General features: G+C 40.7%; 1 protein-coding gene and 1 pseudogene across 3 annotated transcripts; one reads left to right on the forward strand and one right to left on the reverse strand.

Annotated features, from left to right (window-relative positions):
• Nucleotides 1-635: 635 nt before the first annotated feature.
• On the reverse strand, nucleotides 636-26242 carry LOC138028604 (tetratricopeptide repeat protein 28-like). Of its 3 annotated transcripts, none has more exons than XM_068876206.1 (12): nucleotides 25949-26242; nucleotides 23961-24056; nucleotides 19748-19909; nucleotides 17312-17389; nucleotides 15834-15901; nucleotides 13358-13523; nucleotides 11236-11397; nucleotides 10676-10753; nucleotides 8190-8257; nucleotides 7610-7726; nucleotides 2600-6307; nucleotides 636-1909 (listed from the first exon to the last, which is right to left on the reverse strand). In XM_068876206.1, exons 2-11 carry the CDS (start codon nucleotides 24040-24042, stop codon nucleotides 2612-2614), a joined length of 4677 nt encoding a protein of 1558 aa, XP_068732307.1. In that variant the 5' UTR covers nucleotides 24043-24056; nucleotides 25949-26242; the 3' UTR covers nucleotides 636-1909; nucleotides 2600-2611. The 3 variants fall into 3 exon arrangements, with proteins under 3 accessions (XP_068732307.1, XP_068732305.1, XP_068732304.1); XM_068876204.1 differs by having other exon boundaries at nucleotides 23961-24068; XM_068876203.1 differs by having other exon boundaries at nucleotides 23961-24089.
• LOC138028605 (uncharacterized) overlaps nucleotides 24106-27489 on the forward strand; it is a 14369-nt pseudogene continuing 10985 nt past the window's right edge.

The raw sequence follows: 27489 nt of genomic DNA on the forward strand, positions 1-27489 counted from the left end.
TCACTTTTCTTTTCTGGACTCCTTTCATCCATGGCTTCAGTAACAACTTCGCTCCCACGCCACCAAGGGACAAGGAGGAGTCTCAATGTGTAACTTAAGCCGTTCAAAACAAGAGTGACGCCAGTGGTACGAACTTTTTAGTCACAACAATATCCGTAAAAACCGATTTTGCAGTTTAAAGTGTGTAATATAACATTCAACTCTTTTAGCTGAAATAAAACGACTGGATAACATCGACCTTTCTTGTTCTTATTCCGGTTCCGGACTTCGGCTTTTCCAGTCGCCCTCAATAACTCTATTCTCTATTTTCGAATTCCCCATAATACACTTTGTTTGCCCCCCATGGGAAATTCGAAAATAGAGAATGGAGAGTTTCCTATCAACTATCAGCTTTAAGAATAATTATGCTGTCTTATCTTATGGGTGATTTTAAACATATAATACTCGTGGACATTTTGCTCATTGCTCGCATTTTTCCTCGCCCCTGCAGGGCTCGGAAAAATACTACGCAACTCGTAAAATATCCGCGCGTATTATATGTTAAACGATCGAATAAGATGTATTTATCGCTTGATTTTATTTCTGTACACTGTTCCCAATTAGCTCCTCAACGCTAAATACAGTTGACACTTAGATAAAATTCATCATTATTATTAAAATCATCATTGTCATCGTCATCATCATCATCATTATTATTATAACTTTTTCGACTTTAACTCTGATTAATAACATGAACTTGACTCCCAAATTCCCCAGTCGAGTAGTTGTTGACCCACTATATCAAAGGAGAGTGGTACGACATTGACTCCACAACAATCCCAGACTTACGGTATAAATTGAAAAATATTGATTGGTCATAAATCTATAACATCAACCCTGCGAACATTTTTTATGACACATTTTCAAGTCATCTGACTTGTGGGTACCGTAATCGTAACTCATTCCCACTTAAACCTGTGTATTCCTAATCTGCACTTGTTTCAAAACCTTGCAAAGGAGAGAATTCTCTCTACAAAGCCTACAACTCTCAAAGAGTCTAAATGCAACAAAATAATATTGTTACAAATACAATTTTCTCGTCAAACTTGCCAGAAAAAAGTTCTTTCATAATAATTTAGTTTCTGAGTTTCTTCTAGTTCAAACTTGAGAAGAACACAATCAGTGATTAAACAGATTATCTCAGGCAGGTACAAAACACAAGTCACAGGTCATTGCTTTACCAAAACAGAAACAACGCTAACCGTTTACCAATTATTAGGACATTACTAAACCACGAAACAGCGAGACGAAACACCAAAACACCATGTGTGACCCCACAGTACATTGAATACGAACCGACGAAGGTTGGATTTTAAGATTAAATATCCCTAATTAGGCCTAAAACGTTATTGCTCCAATTAATTGACATTAAGATTAAGATTCAGATTAAGATTGAGACAAGGAGCAATAATGTTTTAGGCCTAAAACGATATTTAATCTCAAATCCAACTTTTGTCGGTTAGTATTCAATGTATGGTGGGGTCATACATGGTGTTTTCGTGTTTCGTGGTTTAGTAATACCCCCAATGCTAACATTAGGCCTAAAACTAATTAGGCCTAAGGTTAGCTTTAATGAATGTTTAGGATTGTTTTTGTACTGGTGTACTGGTAAAACAATGACCTGTGACCTGTGTTCTGCACCTGCCAGATTATCTCTAAGAAAAAAAACCTCACCAACATTTTAGTAACATGACAAATAGTACAGGAACATACTCTGACAGAACAGCTCAATAATGTCTTTGCTAACATAGGACCCTCTCGGGCAAATATTATTCCTTCGACTCAATTCACTCAAAGATGTGGTCACAATCCAGAATGTTTCTTTCTTACTCCTATTTCTCCTTCTGAAGTTGCCGGCATAATCTCTTCCCTAAAAAATAGCAAATGTGAGGTTGTTGATAGCATTTGTTTTTCTCCTGTAAAAGAAGACTGATTTGCTAGGGGTTTAAATTAAGCTCATATTAATATTTTGTTATCTATTATTCTCTCATGTCACAATGCAAGGCTGTTGCCTAACAGGAGCCCGGTAGCCTGGGGCTCCCAAAGAATAGCTCTGGGCGCCTTAATTTTTCACAGCAACACCTTTCACTTCATATGTTGGGCTCCTAAGTTCTCAGCGTTTAGCTATGAGGGCCCCTTTAAAATTTTCTTAGGCAGCAGCCTTGCAATGACCATTATGTGATGCCTCCTCTATGTTATACAACTATAGACCCATTTCTGTCCTTCCAGGTCTTTCTAAGATCTTTGAGAAGATGTGTTTCCTCGGATTGTCTTGATTTCTCAGAAAATTTGGTATTGTGCATTTGCACGTATTGATTGGACTGAACTGGAATACATAAGAATGGAGGAATAGGACATTGTGAATAAACAAAAATCTTACAAAAGTATTTGTCATGGTCAGGTATATAACTTGAAAACGTTCCAAAAAGATAATAAAGTTAATTCAAGAAAAATATGTAACCAAGTTAGTGATCAAAATATGCTGAAATTGCAATCAGGAATTTGTCCAGTCAGTGTCCAACATTTCTTATAGTCATTAAGTTAGTGATCGTGTACTTACAATGCGAATTTGCTAGTTGTCAGCGCCAAACACCAATGTAACATCATCGCCAATAAGGACAAAGGGAGCCCAGTGCTTTACTTGTTGAAATTGGTCAGATTCCCTCATACATTTCATGGTTTGATTCAGCGCTTCGCTGGCGCTTTTACCGCATAATAAGAGCTGGTAAAAAATCTTCATGAACCCCAGGGTAGCATCATCATCAATCGCCCACAAAGACACTAGAACAGATCGAGCGCCGGCACCCAAAAATGCTCTGGCGATACCGACCACGCCCTCAGCCTTGATCTCCCCACGAGCACTATGGCAGCAGCTTAGCACAACCAATTGTGCGCGCATCTGAACATTCAATACATCCCTCATTGTTAAAAGGAAGTCTTCTTCCACTGGAACCTGCGTTTTCCGGCTGGGATTCGGTGCTAAAGCTATTTCTCCCGTTCCCATTTTACCATGAGCTGCAATATGAACCAAAGCAACCGAGGAGAGACTTTTTAGCACTTGTTCCTTTGTTGCTTGTTCTCCGATAAGAGGCACAGCGCCGAGTATTCTTCCAATCATTTGAACTTCCTCTCGGGCGCAAGGCAGCTGTGATAACTCGCACCCCTGATAGTCGACCTCTTGTACCCAGGGGTCACCCACTAGAAGCGCACCAGTCTTGCTGTGATAATCTGCGGGGCAATCGGCGATCAGCTTCAAACTCGTCAATGATGGAATCACGCGGACTCGGAAAGATTCGCCGAGGTATTTTGAATCTTCGTTCATGAATGCAGCAAAAGGAGCCAAACACAACGGACCCTCGGGAACGAAAACGACCTCATCGCCATACAGTGTATCTTTGATAGGATCAATGATAATTTCGTTCAGGATGTGCAGCGAACTTTTCTGAAAACAATGGGATTTGGTCCCAGTCATCTCTTCCGAAGAGGGGCTTTCATCTGAAGCATTTACAACCCTCTCCACATCCAAGGAACGATCCTCACACTTGACAGCAGCTCTTACATCAATTTCTTTCCAAGTCTTCTTCATCAAAGACAGCAAAAATGTGTTGGTCTCGTGATCACAACTCTCGATTTCTTTTCTTCTCAACTGAACAGCTTTTCCTTTCTGGAAAACCCAGAAAAACACTTCTTTCTTCACCAGTGCCATAAAAACTGTGCTCGACGGAATACACTCCAATAAATCGTCGAGAGTTTCACTTGTGGTTCCTGCATCAGTTGGTTTTTCTTCAGACGCGTAATTCAACTGCAAGAGATCTTTAAGAGCTTGGGCACGCCCTTGCTCAGCGGCCTCAACAGCCTCCATGATTTTTCCTTGCTCCACTAACAGATACCACAAACTCACGTAGACAGTGTGACGCGTGTCGCGTAAGCTCATTTTCCACTCATCATTAAACCCAAGATGAGTCCTAACGTCATTAAATACAGCTACACTTTGATGATAGCAATTGGTAGCCTCGCTCAAAGATCCCAGCGCTTGATAGACTTCACCGCGATTGAAAGATGCTACTCCAACGCCAACTTTGTCCCCCACTCGTTTGGATATTTCCATATAATGATCATGGCACTCCATGGCTTTCTGGTAATTACCTAGACGAAAGTAGGACACACCGAGACCACTGTAGGCTTTTCCTTCATTCTCAACTGCGCCGCTTTCTTTGGCGATTTCTAAGAAGCGTTTGAAAAATTCTATAGCTTTGGTAAAATCTCTGCGACTGTAATGAGCCCGACCTAAATTACCAAGAGCGATTCCTTTACCCGCCTTATCTCCCATTTCTTCTGCTATTTGCTTGCAGCGTTCATGGTACTCTATGGCCTCCGGATAATTCCCCAAACTATCATAAGCGCTGCCTAAGCTGCCATACGCTTTTCCTTCATTTGCTTTGTCTCCCACATTCTTTGCGAGTTTTAGGTGCCATTCGTAGTACTCTACTGCTTTTTGGAAATCACCCAAACCATGATAACAGTTGCCTAAATTTCCATATGCAACGCCCTCTCCAGAGATGTCACCCAGTTTTTTAGCAATCTCAAGGTCACGTTTGTGATATTCAATGGCTTGTTTAAAATCTCCAAGACTGTCATACGCGTTGCCCAAGTTAGCGTATGCCACTCCTTCATCCGCCACGTCTCCTATCCGCTTTGCGATTTCAAGAAGACGTTCGTCGTAGTCGATAGCTTTCCGGAAATCCCCGAGATTGTGATAGGCAGCGCCAAGGTTACCGTACGCTTTACCCTCACCGTAAACATCTCCGACTTCCGTCGAAATTTTAAGGTGTAGTTCGTGGTAACGTATAGCCTCTCGGATGTTTCCAAGACTGTAGTAAGCGTTGCCGAAGTTTCCATAAATTTTTCCTTCCGTGGCTTTATTTCCAAGTTGTTTTGCAGTCTCCAAGGCCCTGTCCAGGAAATGTATGGCTTTTTGAAAGTCTCCAAGTTCCATGTACGCGTTGCCCAGATTGCAACATGCCGTTGCTTGTGAATCAGTGACCCCTGTGTTTTTGGCGATTTCCAGTTGTAGCTCATGATAGTGTATGGCCTTCTTTAAATCACCAAGACGACGACAAGCGATGCCTAGATTGCCATATGCTGTACCCTCAGAGTGCAAGTTTCCAACATCCTTTGCGATTTCTAATTGCCGCTTAAGGTAGACTACTGCCTTGCTGGAATCGCCGAGATTTTGATAGACGGTGGCCAAGTTGCCAAGGACCTTTCCTTCACCCGCCAGATCTCCCACTTTTTTGACGATTGTCAAATACCTTTGTAGGTAATCTTTGGCCTTTGTGAAGTCACCGAGATTTAAATAAGCAACGCCAAGGTTGTTATACGCCATTCCTTCACTAGCAACGTCACCCACTACTTTTGCTATTTCAAGGTGACGTTCATGGTAGACCAAGGCTTTTTGGAAATCTCCCATATCGTGGTAAACATTACCTATGTTACAATAAGCGCTTCCCTCACCAGACACATTTCCCAACTCTTGTGAGATTTCAAGGTCGAGTTTATGATAGTCTAGGGCTTTTTTTAAGTCACCAAGACGGTGATAGTCACTGCCCAGGTTACAATACATCTCTCCTTCCCCAGCAACGTCGTTGATATCTTTCGACATTTGCAAACTCCACTCGTGGTACTCTACGGCTTTTCTGAAATCTCCGAGATTGTAATAAACGCTGCCGAGATTACCGTAAGCGTTTCCTTCACTTTTCGTGTCTCCCACACTCGTTGCGATTTCCAAGGAACGCTCGTGATAATCTATTGCCTTTTTAAAATATCCAAGACTGCAGTAATTGACGCCAAGATGACTGTAAGCTATTCCTTCCCCTCTAACGTCTCCCAGGTCTTTGGCGATTTGCAGGTCTCGCGTGTGGTACGATATGGCTCTTTTGAAATCGCCGAGGCCGTAATAAGCGTTGCCTATATTACAACAAGCCCTACCTTCTGCCACCAAGTCCTTCAAATCTTTTGCTATTTCATGATCGCGTTCATGGTATTCTTTAGCTTTTTTAAAATTTCCACGCCTCTGATAGGCATTACCTAAACTGACACATGCCAAACCCTCGCTTCTTTTGTCTCCAGTCTCCTCTGCAAGTTTTAGCTTCCGCTCATGATCTTCTATGTCTGCATTGAAATAAGGGTGGCAGCCTCCTGGTTGACCAAAAGTATTACACCTGTTGCTTGTACCTGGGTCGAATTGGGTCACATTAGCGCCTTTTCTCTAAAAGAAGAAATGAAAACAGTAGTTCATGTTCGATTTGGAATTTTCATACTACGTACATGTATTGCGTTAGAACTTAATAAGGTTTCCGAAATGTGAAAAACATACAAGGTCACCATGTTAATTTTAAGATATTTTCCAAAAAGTGAATTTTGGAGGGTTTTTTTTATCAGCGCTGTACCGTTGGCATGGCAACAATTGGGTACTCGCGGATACCCCTAAAAAAATTGCCTGACAATAGCATTTGATTGATATCAAAACGTTCATTTTCCATTGGGAACCCACTGTGACCTGTGGAGGACCCTTTGGAGCCTCCTTAATAATGATTGTTCTGTTTTCGAAGGAGAGAAGAGATCCTCCACCTAGCTGGACAATTTCAGGTGTCTTCAACGGGATTCATTTCAGTTGTCTATAGGAGACACTTGCTGAAATTGAGTTAACTGAATAGAGTGTAATGTGAAGTGCTAGATTTCTATCCCATATGAACCATGTGAGCGTTAGCCCTACTGATGGAAATGGGCCCACACAAGGACAGAGAAAAACTCTGACCAGGGTGGGATTTCCCAGGGTTCATTTCCCACCCTGGTCAGAGTTTTTCTCTGTCCTTGTGTGGGCCCATTTCCATCAGTAGGGCTAACGCTCACATGGTTCATATGGGATAGAAATCTAGCACTTCACATTACACTCTATTCAGTTAACTCTGTTTAAAATATAAGTGCTACACGGCCAACGTTTGTATAAACGTAACCTTTCCTTGTACTTGCTTAAATTGTCGAGCTCAGTGCGTGGTTCACGGCTTCTTTCATCTATAACTCGTGCCGGTTTCCTACATTTTGTTCTAGCTGTTTTCGGAATTGTCTTTTTTAGAATACGTAAGCGAAGTGGGTGTTAACTAACTTGCTAGCTAAGTGCGTTTCCAATATAACAAAAGACTAAGAAAAGAATGAAACTAAAATGTGAATGTAAGGTAAAGTCTGCTTACGTGCCAAGTGGCCCATTAGGCCGGAGCTTATCCCGGTTTCTGTAGCATGAAGCGAATAGGAGTATTTCTACTCCCCCCTGGATGGGATACTAGTCCAACGCAGGGCTACCCCCAGTATTAAATTCGCCGGTACCCATTTATACACCTGGGTGGAGAGAGGCACCGTGAGAGTAAAGTGTCTTGCCAAGAAGACAACACAATGTCCCCGGCCAGGGCCCGAACCCGGACCAATCGCTCCGGAGTCGAGCGCACTAACCATGAGGCCCTGCGCCTCCCAAAATGTGAATGTGACTCAGATAAAATCCATAGATTCCTCTCACTGTCTCAGTTTTTGACAAGTCCTCCATCTTGTTTTTCCCTTGCAGATTTGGTCGTCGGCCTTGTTCTTCGACAAAGCTGATCCTTAACTCAAGTAGCTGCTGATTATTCTTGTCGATCTTATCTTTGTCAAGATTTTTCTCAAAAATTTAACTGTTAAAACGACTGCAATTGATCGAAAAGTGCTCGTGAAAGGAACATGAACAGGGAGGTTTACCACGCGACGTCTTTGAGACGCGGACTGCAACCGGAAATGAAAATTTCGCATGCCTGGAGAGTAGTCCCAGATTTTTAACCTAATCATCTCTAACGGAAGAAAGCCGGAAACTTAGCAATATAAAGGTAGCAGTGACAAGACAAGTTAAAGTGGAAAACAGCCCACTTTCGCTTGCTGTCCGCGGCTCAAAAACTTCGCATGCTTAAACTCCCGAATAACCATCAAAGTGGAAACTATGGATATTACGTCACGACAGATTTGGCTAGGTAAAGTTTCGAATGATTTTCAGGTGTGGTGTATTTTCTAGTACACCACTTCTGTTCAAACGGAATAAATCATCAATGTCAAGTTATTATGAAGGATACTTCCAATCCTTTATCACACCAAGTGATGGCTTCCTCAAGTCGATTCAGCTGAACACAAGCTCTTGCACCTAGTAGATAGATGACCTTTACTTAAACACGATGAAAATTAAAGATATAAGCTTGTGGGGTCGTGTATAAGTAATTAAATCGTAAAGTAAATCATAATTTTGTGAGAGAAAATATCACTACATTATTAAGTATTTTTCAAGATTGTTAACTCATAAATTATCATTTAAATAGTAGAATCAAACTTAATTCTATGACATAAAATATCGCTAAAGTTATGCATAGGTAATCATACCGTTCTAATGTTAAGAATATTTACAAGATTGTCGACTAATAAATCACCAATTGTAAATAAAATCGGCATTTCTGTACCGCGTAGTTGAGGCGGAGGTAGTGTCGAATTTAAAATCCTTAAAATAATCTTTTGTTCTTATTAGATTCAGGTCTTTATTGCTTTAATGCGAAATTCCGTTCTCGTTAAAACAGATCGCACTCTACAGAGCGGTGCTTCCGTAAGCCAGCGAATCCTTCATGAATCTAGTTTCGAATCTTGGAAATGATAAGCAGTCCCCACCCCGTTATGAATATCCATTTCGTCTTTCTATGTAAATATTTTTAGACAACAATTCAGGCAGGCGCTCATTGTGTGCTTTAAAAATGGTAGGCCACCGATAGTTGGCAAGCACCTTTTTTGAAGACATGTCTCTAGGTAAGTTAAAGATGATTCGAGATGCTCTACAATGAAGTCTTTCAATCGAATCGAGTAGGTTTGAGTCACAACACGCCCCGCACATAACAAGTTCGTATTTGACTGAGGGTAAAATAACCTTAAATTAAAAGTCTCGTTAAACGCTTTTTGGCAAGAATTTAGATCGTTTTAACATGTCCAGTTTGGTAACAACACTCTTTTTAACATCCATCACATCTGTATCCCAGGTTAACTTGTGGTCAATTGTCAAACCTAACACGCGTGCATTTTATACTGGAGTCGCCCAATAACATCGGGGCAATCGGCTCCATTGGGATTCCCCTACAAAGCAGCATTGCTTCACTCTTTCCTGGATGGAGAGTGCATAATCGGCGTGGGTGGGTGGGTCGTGAGTCGTGGGTTGTGTGTCGTTGGTCCCTAACCTTAACCCTAACCCTTTTTAATCAACGACTGGAAATTCTCGAAACAGACAAGACCTTAGACCTTAAGAGCGTGAGGGTGTGAATTGAACCCACGACCTTCGGGTTAGATCACTGCTACTCTACCGACTGAGCTACAAGGTCAGACGGGAGCAGGCCGTGGGAACTGAAGATGTTAAAGTCACGGCAATGAACATGCACAAGTACAAGCAAGGATTACGTTTTTGCAAACGTTGGCCGTGTAGCACTTACATTTGAACAGACTTAACTGATTAGAGTGTAATTTGAAGTGCTAGTTTTCTACCCCCATATGAACCATGAACCATGTAATCCTTCCTTGTATTTGTACATGTTCATTGCCGTGACTCAACATCTTCAGTTCCCACGGCCTGCTCCCGTCTGACCTTGTAGCTCAGTCGGTAGAGCAGCAGTGATCTAACCCGAAGGTCGTGGGTTCAATTCCCACCCTGGTCAACAACGTGAAGTAACCAAATTCAAGGTTTTGACGACAACGTTAGCATACAACAGTAAATCCCTAGGGCGCAATGGTTTTCTTTCATATGAAACCAAAACATAACTGCTTGTTGATACAATGTCATAGAGTCATGTCAGTCCTTGTATATAGTACAGTTTCTTGAAGTATTGAAATTGGTTTGAGACTCCTTAAGGGTGACAACATCACAAATATAATCTTTAACGGCAGTTAAAAACTCCTGGACTTTTCTTAGGCTTCAGTACAACTACTCAGGTATCTAGCAGTCATCGTTTGCTAAGAAAGTCGTTTCATGTCCACTTTGCCAATATGGGACTTCCATATTCCAAGATAATGCAGAGGCAAGAGCTTTTTTAAGGGTATTTTCAACATCCGTGGCCAAAATAGGAAATGTGGCAGAGGGGGAACGGGAGACAGTCGAGAAAAAGATATGAAGGAACAGTAGAGGGCGGACTGGCTATACCCTAAAGAAGGTGTTCGTTAAAAGGGCTGCCTTTATATAAGCCGCACACTCGCAGCGCATAAAAACTGCAACAGCCGACGTGGTGTTTAATCGAGAACACAAGGTAGCGACTGAAAGAGATGTGTCTCTTACTGACACAGGTCAAAGCGCGAAACAGTGTTAAAAGTCCAGGTACGCCGAGGCGAGAGAAGAAGATAATGAATGAACGAAGGACGGAAGGATCGAATGAACGAGCGCACAAACGAACGAACGAACGAACGAACGAACGAATCAACCAATCACTGAACCAACAAACTAACAAGCGAACGAACGAATGACGAAAGAGACGAAAGAACAAACAAACTAACGGAAGGATAGATAGACAAATAACTGGATGTATAAATTAGCGAAACTTACCCCGAACAATTGTCTTGACAAAGGAAGGCTGTAATTCAACAGCAATCTTTGCGTCCCTCAGTGAATCGTGGTAGTTACCTGGGAGAGAGGAGTGGAGATAGACTTAAATTGATAAGAAAAGGTCTACCTGTATGGCAGGTTTAATACTCTGCGTGTGAAAAGGATGAGAACCTGTGCGGCTCGCGTGGGTACGTGTTCTCTCGTAAGCACTCCGCCTTATCATTTTGCCGCTATGTTGCGGGCTATCTAACGCCTGAACTAGCGCCTTAACAGCAAGAAGACTGCGAAGGCGAATCGTACTTGTATTTATACAACTAAAATTATATTCGCCTGGTTGACAAAGAGAAAATCAATCGGGTCTAAAACGTCTCTTGCCAAGAAACAAGTTTTGAAGAAGTTGGGCTGGTATTTTCAAAAACGGTACATCTTGAATCGAAATGTAGCTTTCTGATCGCGTATGATACACCCCCGAATACTCGGTCCATTTCATAAAAACAGCAATTCCATTTTTTTCACCGAGAACCTAATATAAAAAGCGAAGGACCTTACAAATTCCTCACCAAGTTTAAAATGGGCTGCCGACCTGTTCCTGTAAAGTTTGGCCTTTAATTCACCATCTTTGCAACGCACTTTGATGCCTTCTGAGTAAAGGTGAATCGCATTATTTGAGTCCTTCTTTTTTAATTCATCGTCGCCTTCATTCTTGAAAAGCTCTGCTATTGCTGAAACAACGAAAGTTAAAACAAAGGCATTTGGAGCGTTAATTCATTTCCTGAAACACCGGCACTTTTGTATGTCCGAGTCCCACCTTTTTTTAAATTTTAAATCTTAAAACCTCGACTTATGTGAAAAAATTAAATGTTTCAGCAAGATCTATCATAACATAGTCATTTAATGGTAAACGCCTTTGACATTAGTGTACTTAGTGGTAGTTAAAATGAGTATATCTCTTAAGCGGGACACTTCAGACTGAGACCCGTTGCTATAACAACCCCATGTAATAGCCGTGACGTCATTCTTAACCTGTTTTCAAAAACCATAACCTGGCTCTCATTGGTTCAAATGCCTGGCGGGCGGTTTTTAGATAGATAGGTGCGCGTCCGTTGAAAAGAAGTCAAAGAACTCCACTGGAAGAAGAGTCAGATACTAAGATTTGGCATAAGGGTATCCTATCCGGAAAACATGGGTTCAAAGACATGTATTTCAGATAAGAAGAGAAAATGATTAAAAGTCCGGGAGTACGTTCAGTATTGGGAAAAGAGGAATAGTCCACTTCGGAAAATACCATAATACTCTTTGCTTGTACCCCAAAATTTTGCACAACTATTGTTTTTGTTTTCTCTTGGGACCATTGTAAGTCCCAAGAGCAACTGGAAACAATGCTTATGCAAAATTTGGAGGGACAAACAAAGAATATTATGGTATTTTCCGAAGTGGCCTATAAAGAGTGAAAACTTAAACTCAAGGACAAGACCTCCCCCGAGAGGCCTTCTTGATGGGGAAAAGGGAGAGAGATTCAAAATCTTTAAGCGTTAGTTACCCGTTGATCAAAACGGACGACAACGCGCGCATTCACGTTTCAGTTAAATGGTTTGCAATTGGCGCGACCTTTTGTAAGCCGATGACAAAACATTGCTATCTCGATCGCATAATTACTTTTAATGCTCATTATAAATCGAACTGAAAACTGAATAAAGTGGGCAAAGGATTCCATCGGCCAACTTTTAAGGTCACACCTTCACTGATACAGTTTTGCGTTTCTAGTTCGCAATTCTTTCCCGTGAACTGCACAGCTAACTGACTCATTTTTTTTACGAGTACCTATTAGGCATATATAATAAGGACCTTAAGATCTACGACGGCGACTTCAACGAAAACGTCACCTCGAAATATCACTTTGCTTTATCATAATTTTTCGCGGTTATTCTATATCGTTCACTTCTTACAATTTGGGCGCAGTGTCCTAAAAATAAATTTGTACGAGCAGTTACAAAGTGAAAATAGAGAATGAAAGATTCTCTGTTGCATGCAACAAAACCTCAAATTTGGTAATTTCACGTCGTCCTAACGCAGAGTACAGCAAGAATCTGTCCTAAAATCCGCGCTGCACGTGCACGATTATTTATGCTCTTTTAATCAATGGTATCATTGTTTTGCGCCGTTGTTGTTGCCGTCGCCGTCGTAAAATCTTAAGCTCCCTAATTTTCTGTGCAGGGAACCGGCGATCGACGCATTTATTTGACGGCCAATGCTCATACAAACACTTAAACACCTACCGGTTTTGATTACTAAAAAAGTACGTTTTTATAAACTGTAACAAGAGCGATCTGCTCACTAACATAATTGCTTATTAGACAGTCGAAGGTAATTAGGCGATTGCAGTAGGCCATCTCCAAATTCATGTCTGCCTCCTCTTCAAAGCGAGTCTAAGTACGGAGTCTTTGTGATGGTAATTATTCTACTTTATATGAATGATGACGAATTTTCATAAGAAAAAAAATCGCACTTACATTTGCTTTGAAGAACAGACAGACATGAACGTGGAATTGCTACGAATTTGGATTGGTTCATCGCGCTGTGTGCACCTGCCGTGATTGGTCGAAGTAATTACTTTGGTATTTGTTTTACGACACTCAATTGAAAACCGCTCCAATCTTGAATCATGTTTCCTTCACTTCTTACTTCTTAAATTGACGTCGTTGGCATCTTCCTCCGGTGCGACTTCAGTCATTGATCGTGTGTTGGATGATTTACTCGCATCTTTCACTTCGGCCTTATCTTGTGACTTGGTTATTTCCTTGAGAGACCTCTCCTTTAGCTCCAATAAATTCCGCTTCTCGTTGTCAATCTAGTCAGATGAGTTAAGCTTAAAATAGACTAACTAAAAAGTGCAAGGAAGGATTACGTTTTTGCAAACGTTGGCCGTATAACACTTATATTAGAACAGACTTAACTGATTAGAGTGTAATGTGAAGTGCTAAGTTTCTACCCCATGTGAGCGTTAGCCCTACCGATGGAAATGGGCCCACACAAGGACAGAGAAAAACTCTGAGCAGGGTGGGAATTGAACCCACGACCTTCGGGTTAAATCACCGCTGTTCTACCGACTGAGCTACAAGGTCAGACGGGAGCAGGCCGTGGGAACTGAAGATCTTAGTCACGGCAATGAACATGTACAAGTAAAAGGAAGGATTACGTTTTTGCAAACGTTGGCCGTGTAGCACTTATATTTGAACATTTCCATCAGTAGGGCTAACGCTCACATGATTCATATGGGGTAGAAACGTAGCACTTCACATTACACTCTAATCAGTTAAGTCTGTTTTAACTAAAAAGTGAACGACTTTGGCTTTATTTTCTCTGCAAAAGCGTCAAATCTTTGTTGAAACAACTTGCGTAAGTAGCATTCCGTTCGTAAGATGTTACGCTGGGTCGAAAAGGTCGGGCTCCCGTTGTTAACTGGCGTAGTCATTATTCAGCGAATAAGCGCATCAGCTATTTATCCAGCGGAAAGCGCTATCCGCCGTTAATTCGAAAACCTCTACCTGCAATCCTAGACAAAACCCTTGGGACACTTGAGCTAAAATGGTTGAAAATGAACATATGTTAAGGCCATCTATCATAAAGTCCCCTCTTCCCCTTTTCAATGTTGATTGGAATCCGCGAAACATTCTGAAATGCTGCAGTTTGTTTCAACATTTCTAGGGGAAGGGCACTTAGGAGGCCATTATGAGGGGAACTGATTATAAAGAGAGTGAGTTTTAATCGAGTTTCGTAAAACCAAAACCAAAGTAATTAATTTGGCCAATCAAAAAGGATGGAGACAATCCGGCAAACCAATCAAAACTCGAAGTAATTACATGTAGCCGACACAAGGCGCGGGAAAATGTGCACGCGCGAACCACGATTGGTTTTGGTTTTACTTTTGATTGGCTGAAAAAGTGGCGCAAGAACTTTGAACCAATCACTGAGTGAAGTAATCATAAACCAAAGCAATTCGCTTTCGACACTCAATTGAAAACCGCCCTATACTGTAAACCTTTAATAAAAGCGATTTTTGCGCTCATTGTTAAAAGTGTCCCAAGAAATTTTGTCCTGGGGCCGGTTGCTCGAAGCCCTGTTAGCGCTAACCGTTGATTTAGAGGTATCAAAACCTATAGGTTTCCATGGTATTTAACGCTGGTTAGCGCAAACCATGCTTCGAGCAACCAGGGCCAGGATTGTGGGTAGCATGTATGGATCATAAGGGCTAACAAATACTCAGTTAAAATGCAACTATTCCAACAAACGAAACCTAGCAAATTTGATGTATATACATAATTTTGGAGTACTTTTTGCTACTCAGGCACCCATCCCTTTACTGCACATACTCCGCGCCAAGGCATACCCGGTACACACCTTGAGCCGACTGCGGGATCACTTCACGGATAAAATTATAGAGAGGGAGAAACGACTCATTTGTTCTCGGAACAATTTTATTTCCAAATTTCTGCAAAATCTAATGACGGGTTTGGCGAGAAATTTAGTAAAACAGCCAACAGTTGTTGGTCTCAAATTAATGCGCACGCGCAGTATATTTATTTTCACTTCTAAAGCACCATGACGTTTACAAAATGGGAGCGAATTTACATCGAATTTCCAAGACCATCGCGCCAAAGTCGCGAAACAGGATTTGGTTTTTTTTTGCTTTTTCTAAATACGCGCCGTCCTTCAAAACTGCGTTCAGCCACTTTAAATTCTTTACATATCACTTTGCTTGAATTCAATTAAGACTGTGAACTTGTTTTTAGCGTATCTAATTGTTCTAAATTGTTGATGACAAATAAAGATTAGAGCGGTTTTCAATTGAGTGTCGAAAGTAATTAGCGAATTGCATTGGTTTTGCATTACTTCACTCAGTGATTGCTTCAAAGTTCTCGCGCCACTTTTTCAACCAATCAAAAGTGAAACCAAAACCAATCGTGTCTCGCACGTGCACATGTTCCCCCGCTTTGTGTCGGTTAATTACGTGTAATTACTTCGAGTTTTGATTGGTTTACTGGATTGACTCCGTCCTTTTTGATTGGCCAAAGCAATTACTTTAGTTTTGGTTTTACGACACTCCATTGAACCTCGCTCTAACTATTGCTCTGTCAGCATTCACAAACTAAAAGGATACTGCCAATCCCTTGTCACACCAAGTAACGGCTTCCTCAAACTCTCTCAGCTCAAAACACGCTCTTGCACCTAATAAAAACGGACCGAGTTTGGTATTAGCTTTTGGAAAAGTGGCGGAAAGAAACGATAAACGGAAATACGTCTGCCATGCAGGCTACTCGTGTAGCAAGTTGTACAAATCCCATAAAAGACTCAAAATGACGTAAACACCACGCCAGCTGTTCAACAAAAACTAAATATCTTCTTCTTATTCTTACATCACGCCATAATTTGTTAAACTGACCAATCGCGTGCGTGTTTAAAAAGTTCGTAAAATGCACTGAAAGGAATAACGTAAAGTGTCACGACGGCTCCTTTTGGTTGAGGTCACACTTGAATGTTTAATTTGGTAAAGCGTGGTGGACATAGTTCAGATAAACCTATGGCAAGCCGCGCTTTCCCACGACGATCAGACGATCAGACTAAAAATTGAATCTACGCTCCTTTTTTATAAGAACGTCTTATTTTGGGGCAGAGGCTGAACGTTCTCATTTTTTTGGCGATTTGAGCCTGAAGACGTTCTTAGCATGTTCTTAAAGTTGTGTGGTACAATGTATACTAAGTTCGGCTACAAACTGAGTTCAAGTTGTCCTTCAGTGTATCATGCAATAGACCATTCCCGAGTTCATGCCTGCCTCCTCTTCAAAGCGAGTCTAAGTGCGAAGTTTTTCTTATGAAAATTAGTTTTCATTCATATGTAAAGTAGAACTAATTACCATCACAAAACCTTCGAACTTAGACTCGCTTTGAAGAGGAGGCAGACATGAACTCAGAAATGGCCTATTTTTGATTCGCACTCACGTGATCAACAGCCATATGAAAACGCATAATACCGGAGTTCAATTCCCGGAGGATTGGGTCGGGAAACCAACATGGCTGCCGTATCTCTGTTTGAGGACACTAACATGGCAACCGTGACGTCATGTGATAAACCACACTGATAATGTTAAAAAATGTCCCTAAATATTTGAGTTAATTGTTCTGTTAGCCTTCAGTTTCATTTTACCATGAAAAAAACCCTGTATCCGAGGCTTTCGGCTGAAAATTCGAGTCTGCATCCTCCATAGGCCAGTTTCGTATTCTCACGGTTAGACTGGATCTACAATAGCATGAAATGGAGGCTAATGCGGGGGAAATAATTTCCATGTGAAAAGAATCCCCCAGATTAGCTTCCATTTCATGCTTAATACAAGCCGAAAGTTAGAATACGAAACTGACCTATTAAACTTCCATGTTCAGGATGGAGGATTAGACTAGAACTAAATTAAAGTCAATGCATGCATGCATGCCATGCTTTTGAAGGAAGGTCGATTTCAATAAATTAAAAAGGAAATACCTATCCCTCCGACCATGCAAATATCTCGCAAAATGTCTTTTTGTATAAAATGGACAAATGTTGCACTACTGCATCGACAAAAATAATGTTTCCTTTGTTCTTACCGCTTAGGTACGCCAACACAAAAGATGGTTGCAACTCAGTAGCCACTTTTGCATCCTCCAGAGAATAAATGTAATTCCCTGTAGGAGAAACGATGATGAGGACTTTGGGCAGAAACAACGAAAATATTATTCTAAAGTATTAGGCAAGCCAACGGAGGGATTACTCCCATTTACGCATTCATATAAAGCCGAGGAGATTTCTTTCGTTCTTTTTTCTCGTAGAGGATTATTGTAAATCTTAATACTTTGTTTATATTGGAGGTTCATTTCGCTACTAAGAAGTCCACAGGCATCCCACTTTGAGAGTCTGAAAGAAACTGTTCAGAAGGCCATTTCCGAGTTCATGTCTGTGTCCTCTTTAAAGCGAGTCTAAGTGCGAGGTTTTTCTTGTGATACCATCATAAAAACTTCGCACTTACACTCGTTTTGAAGAGAAGACAGACATGAACTCGGAAATGGCCTATTAAATGTAACACGTTTAAGAAAGGATGGGGTTGGTTTCAAAAGAAACTCTGGTGCTGCGTCGGTGGGAAGTATAACACGAACAATTCGTTTTTATCCTGCCAGTTAAAGAAGGTAAATTAACCACCTTAAGAAAGATTTGCGAGGTGACGTTTTGAGCCTTGGGCCTTCTTCAGGGCGCCAACGAAGGCTAGCGTATGCTTAACAAGTAGAATCCCTGTTGCCGTGCGTCTGTTCACTAATACATCACAGATGACGTCAAAATGTGGTAAGAACAAAAAAGTTGCACACGAGGCGATAGTCGAGTGTGTCACTGATGTTCTTATCACAATTTGGAGGTCTTCTGTATCTATTACTGAGCAGACGCAAGGCAACATGGAATCTATTTGTTTTATAAAATAAAGATTCAAAAAAATTTTGATGGTGACGTCAGCTATGCGTCTGTCCTCTAGTGAGAACCAATGCGTGCATTATTGAGGTTAAGGACGGTGCCTACTATTGCTATTGCGCATACGTTCTGCGCATCTCAAGATACTCGGGTTTCCTATCGGTGGTGCTTACTAGTACAGGGATATTTTAGCGCGGTTGAAAACTATCCGGAGAAAGTAGATCTTAGTAAGTATCCTTAGTATCCAAAAAGAAAATTGGGGGTAACCATACATTTCTGAGAGATAATTAAGCTTCAATTTGAGAAAGAACGCCATACATTTAAAGCTTTGTACAAATATTGTTCATGAATTATCTTTGAAAAATCATTCGTGGTTACCCCAATTTTCTTTTTGGATTTCAATAACACTTGTTAAGATCTACCTTTCCTGCATAATCACAAATCGGGGCAAAAATACCTTTGAATTAGTAGGCACCGTCCTTAAGGAACTCTAACTGGCAGGACACGACCAGGTGGTTAATTACAAAGTATGGTAGACTTGACTTCAGAACCACCGAATACAAGTCCAAAAGGGATCGGATCGGGATTGGAACCAGGCACAAAACGCAAGTCAGTCTGACGCCCTCATCACGTCGTCTTCCGAAAAAGGCGTTTTTACCACAATTGCTTGTAATCTCGCAATCTGATTGGCTAATTTGCCGTTGTCGATAAGAGTCTAGACAACGCTGCTCACGTCATGCTTGCGTCAATTTGTTACGTAATGTAATAGCCAATCAGGAACGCTCATTTTGGGAAATAAACCAATCATATTGCGAGAAAGTTATAGACAACGCTTGCTCTTTCTTTGACTTATGATTTTGGTCACGCTCTGAAATAAAAACTTTCTTTGGCGTTGAATATTGTGGTAAAAAACAAATCGAAAGTGGTTCATTGTTGTCTGTACTCTTATCGACAACGATATTCGTCATCAAAGTGGTCAAAATTTGTTGTAGACTCACTCGGCTACGTCTCGTGAGTCCACAACATTTTGACCACTGTGATGACGAATATCTTTGTCGATAAGAGTACAGACAACGCTGAACCACTTTCGATTTGTTAATTTTAATGACTTGACCAGCGTTTAAAGTAGGCTTCCCAAACAGTATTTACATATAATCAGATATCAATTCGGAGGAAATTAGCTTGGTACATAATTTTCTTTGATTTGCAACTATTATATCGACTTTTGATTTTTTATATTCTCACGTGGTTAGACTGGGACGAGCATGTAATGGAAGCTAATGTGTAAAAAATATCCATGCATCAGCCTCTATCCTATGCTAGTTTCAGTCCTCCCGTGAATTTGGCTTGTAAGATTGGTTTTTCCGATGTTTGCGAGTTGGAAGTTGTAAAAAAACCTAAGAACTTTTAACACGCTGGTGTTGCAAAAGTTAGTTCGCTTGCACAGCCTAACTCTCTTCGAGATACGCTGACCGCTGTAATTTTGCGCAAAAAATTTGTTGCCAGTTGTACGAGTCGGCCCACTCTCAGCTCCCACTCCCGCCTCCTCCCTGATAAATACATGGATAATAGTTCAGACAACTCACCGAAACTAAAATATGCTTTCGCTCTGTTGCTGTACAGTTTGGCTTTAAGGAGCTCATCTTTGCAGTTAACCTCAATTCCTTCCGTGTAAAGTCGTATGGCTTCGCTGAAATCTTTCCCTCTGCATGTTTTATTTCCTTTTATCAGGAAAGCATCTGCTTTACCTAAAAAGAAAACGCAAATAAACACAAGGTTCGAAAGAATTTTCGATAAAGAACACGGTAAAGACAATGGAGAGGTGAAGCATCAGTAATCAGTAAAGCAAACAGTAAAGGTCAGGCAGGAATTTGTGTTTTTCCGAAAATCCGGTCAAAGAAACGTGAAAAAAGCATTACAAGCAAGGTGAACACATCATAACATTATCCCGATGGGGTCAACACATCACGCGTGAGCACAACCATTTCACCCGGTTAATTGGCAGCAATGGACAGCCGTTTTGGCCTTGTTGGGCCTCATCAGCATGGGTAATGTGGTAAGCTGGGACAGAAACGTTTCATTGTTGCTGATTAATTAACTGAGGCTGCAGATGTCGAAGAACTTCTCAAAAAGAAAGAAATGTTAGAACAAGAAAAGTTACATGCTTTTATGGCAAGCGTGCGGTTTGCAGTTTCACGTAAACGCGATGCCAAATTTGAATGATAAATCTAATTTCGAGATTACAATCTTGGACAAAACTCCTTGGGAAAATGTGACACACCACTATAAAATGGTTATTCTCTTAGTTGCATGTGTGATAAAAGATTCAATTCTCCGTACTTTCCCCCTCCCTTTAATCCAATGTTGGTTTACAAAGGGACAAAGGCTTGCACAGTATTTTCCCCACATTATTAACAATGGTATGAGGGAGAGGGGGGACCAATAAACTTTGTTTGTTAGCGCATGTCAAACGCCGGAATTTTTCCCAAGAGTTTTGTCCAACATTGTAGACCTGCAAGGCCTTATTTTGTTGTTTTTCACAAAAAGCTACAGATTTGGTTACCATTTCGAGATTCAATTCGGGAACGAATTTTTATCCATGCCAAACAATCAATCGCGAACCTGCCATTCTCTTCCTAAAGCCTTCACATGATCCGAATAGCAAATCAAAGTGCCACTGTCGTTACTCGTGGATATGAAAGTTACCGCGATTGTTTAAAATTGGCAGGCTGAAGTTTTCTTTATGCATTAGCATTGATAGTTGGATAATCGTGTAACAGCACGGTGGGCTCTCATGCAACTAGATACCCAAAATACTGCATGTATGTGAGGTAATCCCCTTTGCTGGAATTCAACCCTGTTAAATAAGTATACCATTTCTCCAACAGGCATAAGATTACTCTTTAACACATCCTCCATAAAGAGCTCTACCATGTGTTCAAAGCTCGTTGCACAGATGACAGGGTAATTTTGAATCAGTAAGGTCTGATTATTGTTGCCAGGTCATATAATGTTAATGTCATCAGATTTAGCAAGTAGAGCAGATCCATTCAGTAATATTAACACTTTTTGCGCCAGTTATACATTCCTCCAACAAACCTTGTGAATATTTATCATTATATTTGATACACTTAGATACAGATGATCTGAACCATAACTGATCACAGCAAGTGCATATATATTCAGCGCGATGTGTTATCTTATCACGAAAAAGACTGAATCACTTTTCACATGGAATGTCTAATAGAGCCTTGACCTTGACAAATTTCAGTTTGGTTTAGCCTTAAGCTCTGCATAGCTTTCCTTAAATGTTTTATGCTTTTCTGTTTAGGTCTCTGATATGTTCTGGATTGCTTTTCTTTTCCTATTCCCTTGCTGCTTCAATATTTTCAGATCTGTTTTGGCGTTTTGCAATGTTTTTCTTTTCCCTGAACTCCTCAAGTGATTTTGTCTCTTCCGCTTGATAGAGTCTCTCATAGAAGCTCTTTTTTGCCACTGCTTTGTAGAAATTATTACTGACACTCGCATCATTTTTGGCCATCGTTAATTAATGTATTAAAGTCTTCGCGTTGGTCAGAGAAAGGCGGTGCACAATTTTTTGCACCAATCTGTACTTGTTCAGAATATTTTGCTTCACCTTCGAAGAAAGCCATTTCTTTAATTCTTCCGTTTCTTGCTTCTAAATGCAGCGGAAGGTGCTCAAACACTTCAGTACAAAAGCGACATACAGTAATGGCGGCGCACAACCTCGCGAACAGGAAGTCACAGCTATCTAAGCTGTGTTGTGATTATCCATCCTGATTGGCTTATTAGATCCAACTTCCGGTTACGCAGGAGTGACAACATTTGCATAAAGAACCTCACCAAAACTCGTAGATATATCCACGAGTAAAAAGGAGGGGGTAAAGCTCAAATGATGCCATAGCTTTCGAATGGGAAACGTGTTATCTTAATACAGCGCGCACACTAAGAATTTGGACCTTAAAGCTAATGCGCATGCTCAGTACGAAAAAATCTAACTAGCTAGCAGTCCCTTGCTAGATTGTCCAGAAGGAGCAAAAAAAATCGGAAAACGTCTCAGCGCTGTGAGACTAGAGCGACAAGAAATAAACGAGAAGACACTGAGGGAGAGGCAAGAACGAAACGATCCTTCTTTTCCAGCCCCCCTCCGCTAGTTCGCTCTAAATTTCGCTTTTTTCGTTCCACTATTTTGCACACCCTCTCGGCAACCAAGTCTCTCCATCTCAATTGAAGGATTATTCTTAATTGCCAATTTGCTTCAAGTGAAGTATTATCGTTCATTTTGGACACGGAAAGTTTGATAGGGCTCGTGGGAAATGAACATAAAAGCCGAAACCCAATGTACTATGACGCACGTGCATCTCCATGGAGACCATATTGTAATGCGCGTGCGTGGCCCCAACAATGTTGGAGGAGTTGTGTAAACGGTTGCAACATGGTAAAGACTTGTTTCCATATCTCAAAGTGCCCTTGGACGTGAGGAGCCTGGGTTGGCGGTAGGGGGTGAAGTACAATACAAGTACAATAGCTGAAACAACCCAAACCTTAAAAAAAATCTAATCTTATGCTTTAGATAATGTTTCGGCCTAAGGTTAGCATTTTTGTATGGGTTTGGGTTGTTTCAGTTTTGTTGTTCCAGGCCCCTCACGTCCAAGGGCACTTTGAGATATGGAAACAAGTCTTTACCGTGCAACATTGCTGTGCTACGCTTCAGTGATCACGGAACAAAAGAAATGTTGAGAGTTGTTGGCTCAAAAGTTTGACCAGTTTCAAACTTCGCGCAATGTTCACTTCCTAACAACACGCAAGAACATGCAAAAGGGTGTGCAAACGGACCCAACAGGTAACAAACGACACCGCGCACCGGTGGCTCAGTTGTTTGAGCACCGGGCTGTCACGCGGGAGGTCGTGAGTTCAACTCCGGCCGGACCAACACTCAGGGTCTTTAAATAACTGAGGAGAAAGTGCTGCCTTTGTAATTACATCTGCAAATGGTTAGACTCTCTAGTCTTCTCGGATAAGGACGATAAGCCGGAGGTCCCGTCTCACAACCTTTCAATGTTCATAATCCTGTGGGACGTAAAAGAACCCGCACACTTGTCGCAAAGAGTAGGGCATGTAGTTGCCGGTGTTGTGGTCTGTCTTCTGTGGTATTATTACAGAGCGCCATGTGTTAGAAAACTCTTTACTAGGTTAATCATGTATTACCCTCTCAAAATAAAGAACATTGTCTTGTAAAGTATTGTAACAATGTTTGAACAATGTTGGCCAACAATGGTGCGTCCGTTTGCACGGGCCTTTACGCATGGGCAATCGGGAATTGGTGGTTGCACTTCTTCCAAAGCGTTCAATGCCTCAGGATTGCAAATCATGGGGGCCGCTTCTGATACTCGTTAACTTTTCTGGTTTGTTACTTATGATGGCTGCGTTAATACTCCAGGTATAGGACATTTAAAATACGCCTGCTGTTGTTAACAACCTGAGTAGTGAATTCGGACTTGGGGCCCGTTTCTCGAAAGTCACGAAACTTTACGGGCCATTTTCGGGTGTCACAATTCCCTTTGTAGCTCAAGAACGGAGAGGATTTAAGTCATCAAACTTCACAGACATGTTTCCTTTAGTTAGCTTGAAAAAATGTTAAAAGATCGCCTTTCCAAAACAAGCGGTTGGCAGTTTCTCAAATTGCTTTTCGGGACTTTCGAGAAACAGGCCCTTGGTTTGTTTTTCAGTATCAGAATACAGACTAAAAGTACCGGTATGCAGCATACTTAAACTCACCTTTCAAGGTGTCTTCATCGGAATCCAGCGTCCCTGCGTGGGCAACTGGGGTGACTTCGTGTCCATTTGCTTTCTCAGCCATGTGCACTGGGAGTTCTGTTTAGAAGCCTTACGTTGAAGATTTAAAGGCTGCAATAGTTTTTTTCAAATATGATTTGTGTGTGCATGCAGACAAACAAGAACAAGCCTGTTAATATCAGATTGTGACATTGGTGTTGTAGTGACCATAGTACGACTTCATAACGAGCCATTTTATAGTTATATTTCCCATGAGAAAATTGCTGATGATTGTGGGAATGAAATGTTTCTTCAATATCATTTGAGTCCTGCGCGGATGGGAAATACCCGCAATTTTCGAGTTCCGTACTTCAACGCAGGAAGCAGTTCACGAATGTAAAACCTCGTCGACAAGGACAATTCATATAATAAGTTTTACTTGCTCGAGTGGATGAGAAATTTAACTTAAACTTTATGCGACAAATGAAATTTGCAACGTACAAAAAGTTGTTAGTGTGGCCGACTCGCCAAATGTAACCCAAGGCCCTCTTGTCACGACCAAGATGGCGACGCCATTAAGTCTCAGTTTGTGTCTCCGCTGTCCAAACTTACTACCGTCCCAAAGATAAATGAGTTCTTCCGATAATGTCTTACATGTAAAATCTAACTCTTTCTTTGAATCGCTCTTAAATTAGCAATAGGAAACTCTGCAGTTTCACGCGAACAGAAATTGTGAACACGAGGATGTGATTTCTGGGAGAAAATGGCTTAACGGTAATTTTAAATCAGTTTCCTTTTGCGAGACTACCGGAGATGGGATTCAGAAAGTTTCCCGGTTGTGTTTGTAAAGATGATTAAATCTTATTTTAAAAGAACAGTTTTCCGGTTTAGACTCGATAAAGGAATTGGCGTAAAAGCCTGATATCAAAAGATATGCTTATATAGTTCTGACTCAAAATGTAAGTAAAAGGCGTCGCCCTTCTGAAAGGAACATATTTGGCAAGACGTGCCACTTGTTTTCATGTCTTCTGTTACTTGCAAATATTTCCATTTATTTATTAAACTAAATTACGGCTAGTAAGCTACAAGAAAATCTATACTCTATAAACTGAACTTTATGTGCGGGAGGTTAAATACCGACTTATTTCAAACCCGTGACTCACTTTAAATAAATAATACCTTTCGTAAACATAGCGGAAGTGAAAAAAAAAACTATCGATTGCGAATTTCCCGTTAAAAAACAATTACTTTAAAATATAATTAACCACGTTGATCATAAAATTTGATTTATTTTTTGACAGCATTTCCTTGAGGTCGACGCTAGGAGACTTGAAATGGGAGTGAATTCAATATCGCTCGAATGTAAAATGAACCGAGGTTACGAAAACAAAACTTGCCCAACACAATTTGAGTTCAAGTAATCCAAAAAAAGGAGAAATTATCAAGGAACCTGCTCAAGCAAATGAAAGCGAAAGATAAACACAAGAAGAAAGAAAATGAGGAAAATACATCTCTGACATGTTTTATCTTTCTGTGAGATCCCAAGAGGTCACATGACATAGCGTCTTATATCCTCACTACTCTATCACTGAAGGAAATCAGTTTTTTCGGCTCCTTCTCGTTCTAATAAGCTGAAGAACTTTGAGAATAACCGCAAAACAGAGAAATAGCTAAAACAATAACCTGAAGAAAACCATAACCGAGAAAACAAAGAAAAACTTGTTGGCGTTCTTCCACCGAAGACATCGAAGCAAAACCCATATTTTCCAAGAAGACTGTATTTTACTTAATGTTTTTCGAAGTGACGCCTTCTTTTTCCTTCGATAGATGGAACCCGTGCCGGATTGTTTTTCAGTGCTGCCAGTTCACTTTAAGCTAAAATATGTTCTAGAGCCAACGAAACTGAAACTGGAATACAATACGATGCGCCATATGTATCCCCCACAGAAAAACCCTCTGATTACGAAAACACATTATCACGGTATACTCACCTTAAGTACAGCTAGTTTTCACTGAAATTCATTAAGCCTTACACATTGAACAAAAACTGTAACAGTTTCGCCACTTCGCTATTTCCAAAATTAAATATTCATGGTATTCAATATTACAGCAGTCGCCTGAGACCGGACGTTTGATTAAACAGTATCCTTTCTTTCCAAGACCTTTTGACCTGTACTTTTCCTGTGATGTCTACTTCTCAAAACAAGCTTGAGATGCTGTCATCGTTTTTTTTTTTTTCACTGCTAATGTTTTTCCTCCTGCATAATAGACCTCTTTAGCTTGTAGTTTTGTTTCCCCATTTCAGACCACGTGATGTTCTCGGGAATTTTCCTTTTGTTTCTTCATAAGTTATGGGTACATATTCACGTGCATGGGACGACATTTGAAAGAAAGTTTTCCCTAGAGTAACATCACGTGGTCTGAAATGGGAAAACAAAATGTACAAGCTAAAGAGGTCTATTGGTCTTCAAAAATGAGCATACGCCGTAGTGCCAGTGGTTGACATTGCCAACAATTTGAAGTTCACATTTTCGCAAACTTTGCCAGTTATGTAGACTTATCCGGTACTCAAACAAACTGGATTCAATCCACACTCAATTGTTTAATTCAAACATGTTCACTCCGCCGTTTCAACGGGTGTGTAAAAAGCAACTCAAGAAATTGGAACAAAATCCCAGTTATTGATAAGCACTACAATCTTGGACAGAATAAAATGGAACAGGAATGCCCCCTTCCCCCCAAATAAAGGATGAAGGCGCGTGAAGGCCAAAACGCGCCATTTTCCCATCACTGATTTTGGGGTGAGGGGTGGTCTCAATTTTCTATTTAATTTGTCCAAGATTGTAGTAGTGGCATTTGACATGAGGAATCACAAATTATGTGGAATTGATGTATGAAGAATGAATAAGTTTCAGTATCTTGAATGTACGCGGTTTCGCAGGTTATATAACCCCTTATTTCACAAACTCTTGCCGCTTTTTATCATCACTACCCTCATACTTTATACACACAAGATTTCAGGCGTTTAGCGACTTGGTTGCTTTGCAAACCTAAGAAGGGAAGTAGGATAACAATATCTTTCTTAGGAACCGTAGACACTGGATCGCTATGCTGATGTTGCGGCTACCCACAAGGCATAATCAACTATCATATCAACGATGTTTTGAACAAAAACAGACAACATCAGCATAGCGATCCAGTGTCTACGGTTCCTAAGAAAGATATTGTTATCCTACTTCCCTTCTTAGGTTTGCAAAGCAACCAAGTCGCTAAACGCCTGAAATCTTGTGTGTACAAATTCTACTCTTGTGTTAACCTCTTACTTTACTTTAAGAATTTTTCAGCGCACTGATAGAGTTAAACAGAAAATACAAATGATAAGCTTAAGACGTCGCAATTATTTAAGATGGCGGCAGACGGGAGTTGAGATTCTGGAATTATTTCGGATGCAAACGGTTTTTTTTTTCAAATTTCCAAACAAATTTGATTGTAAGCATTATTTCCAGTTGTTTGAATTTTTTTTTGTTCCTTT

The sequence above is a fragment of the Montipora capricornis genome, chromosome 13, assembly GCF_036669925.1.
Source record: "Montipora capricornis isolate CH-2021 chromosome 13, ASM3666992v2, whole genome shotgun sequence".
Lineage (NCBI taxonomy): Eukaryota > Metazoa > Cnidaria > Anthozoa > Scleractinia > Acroporidae > Montipora > Montipora capricornis.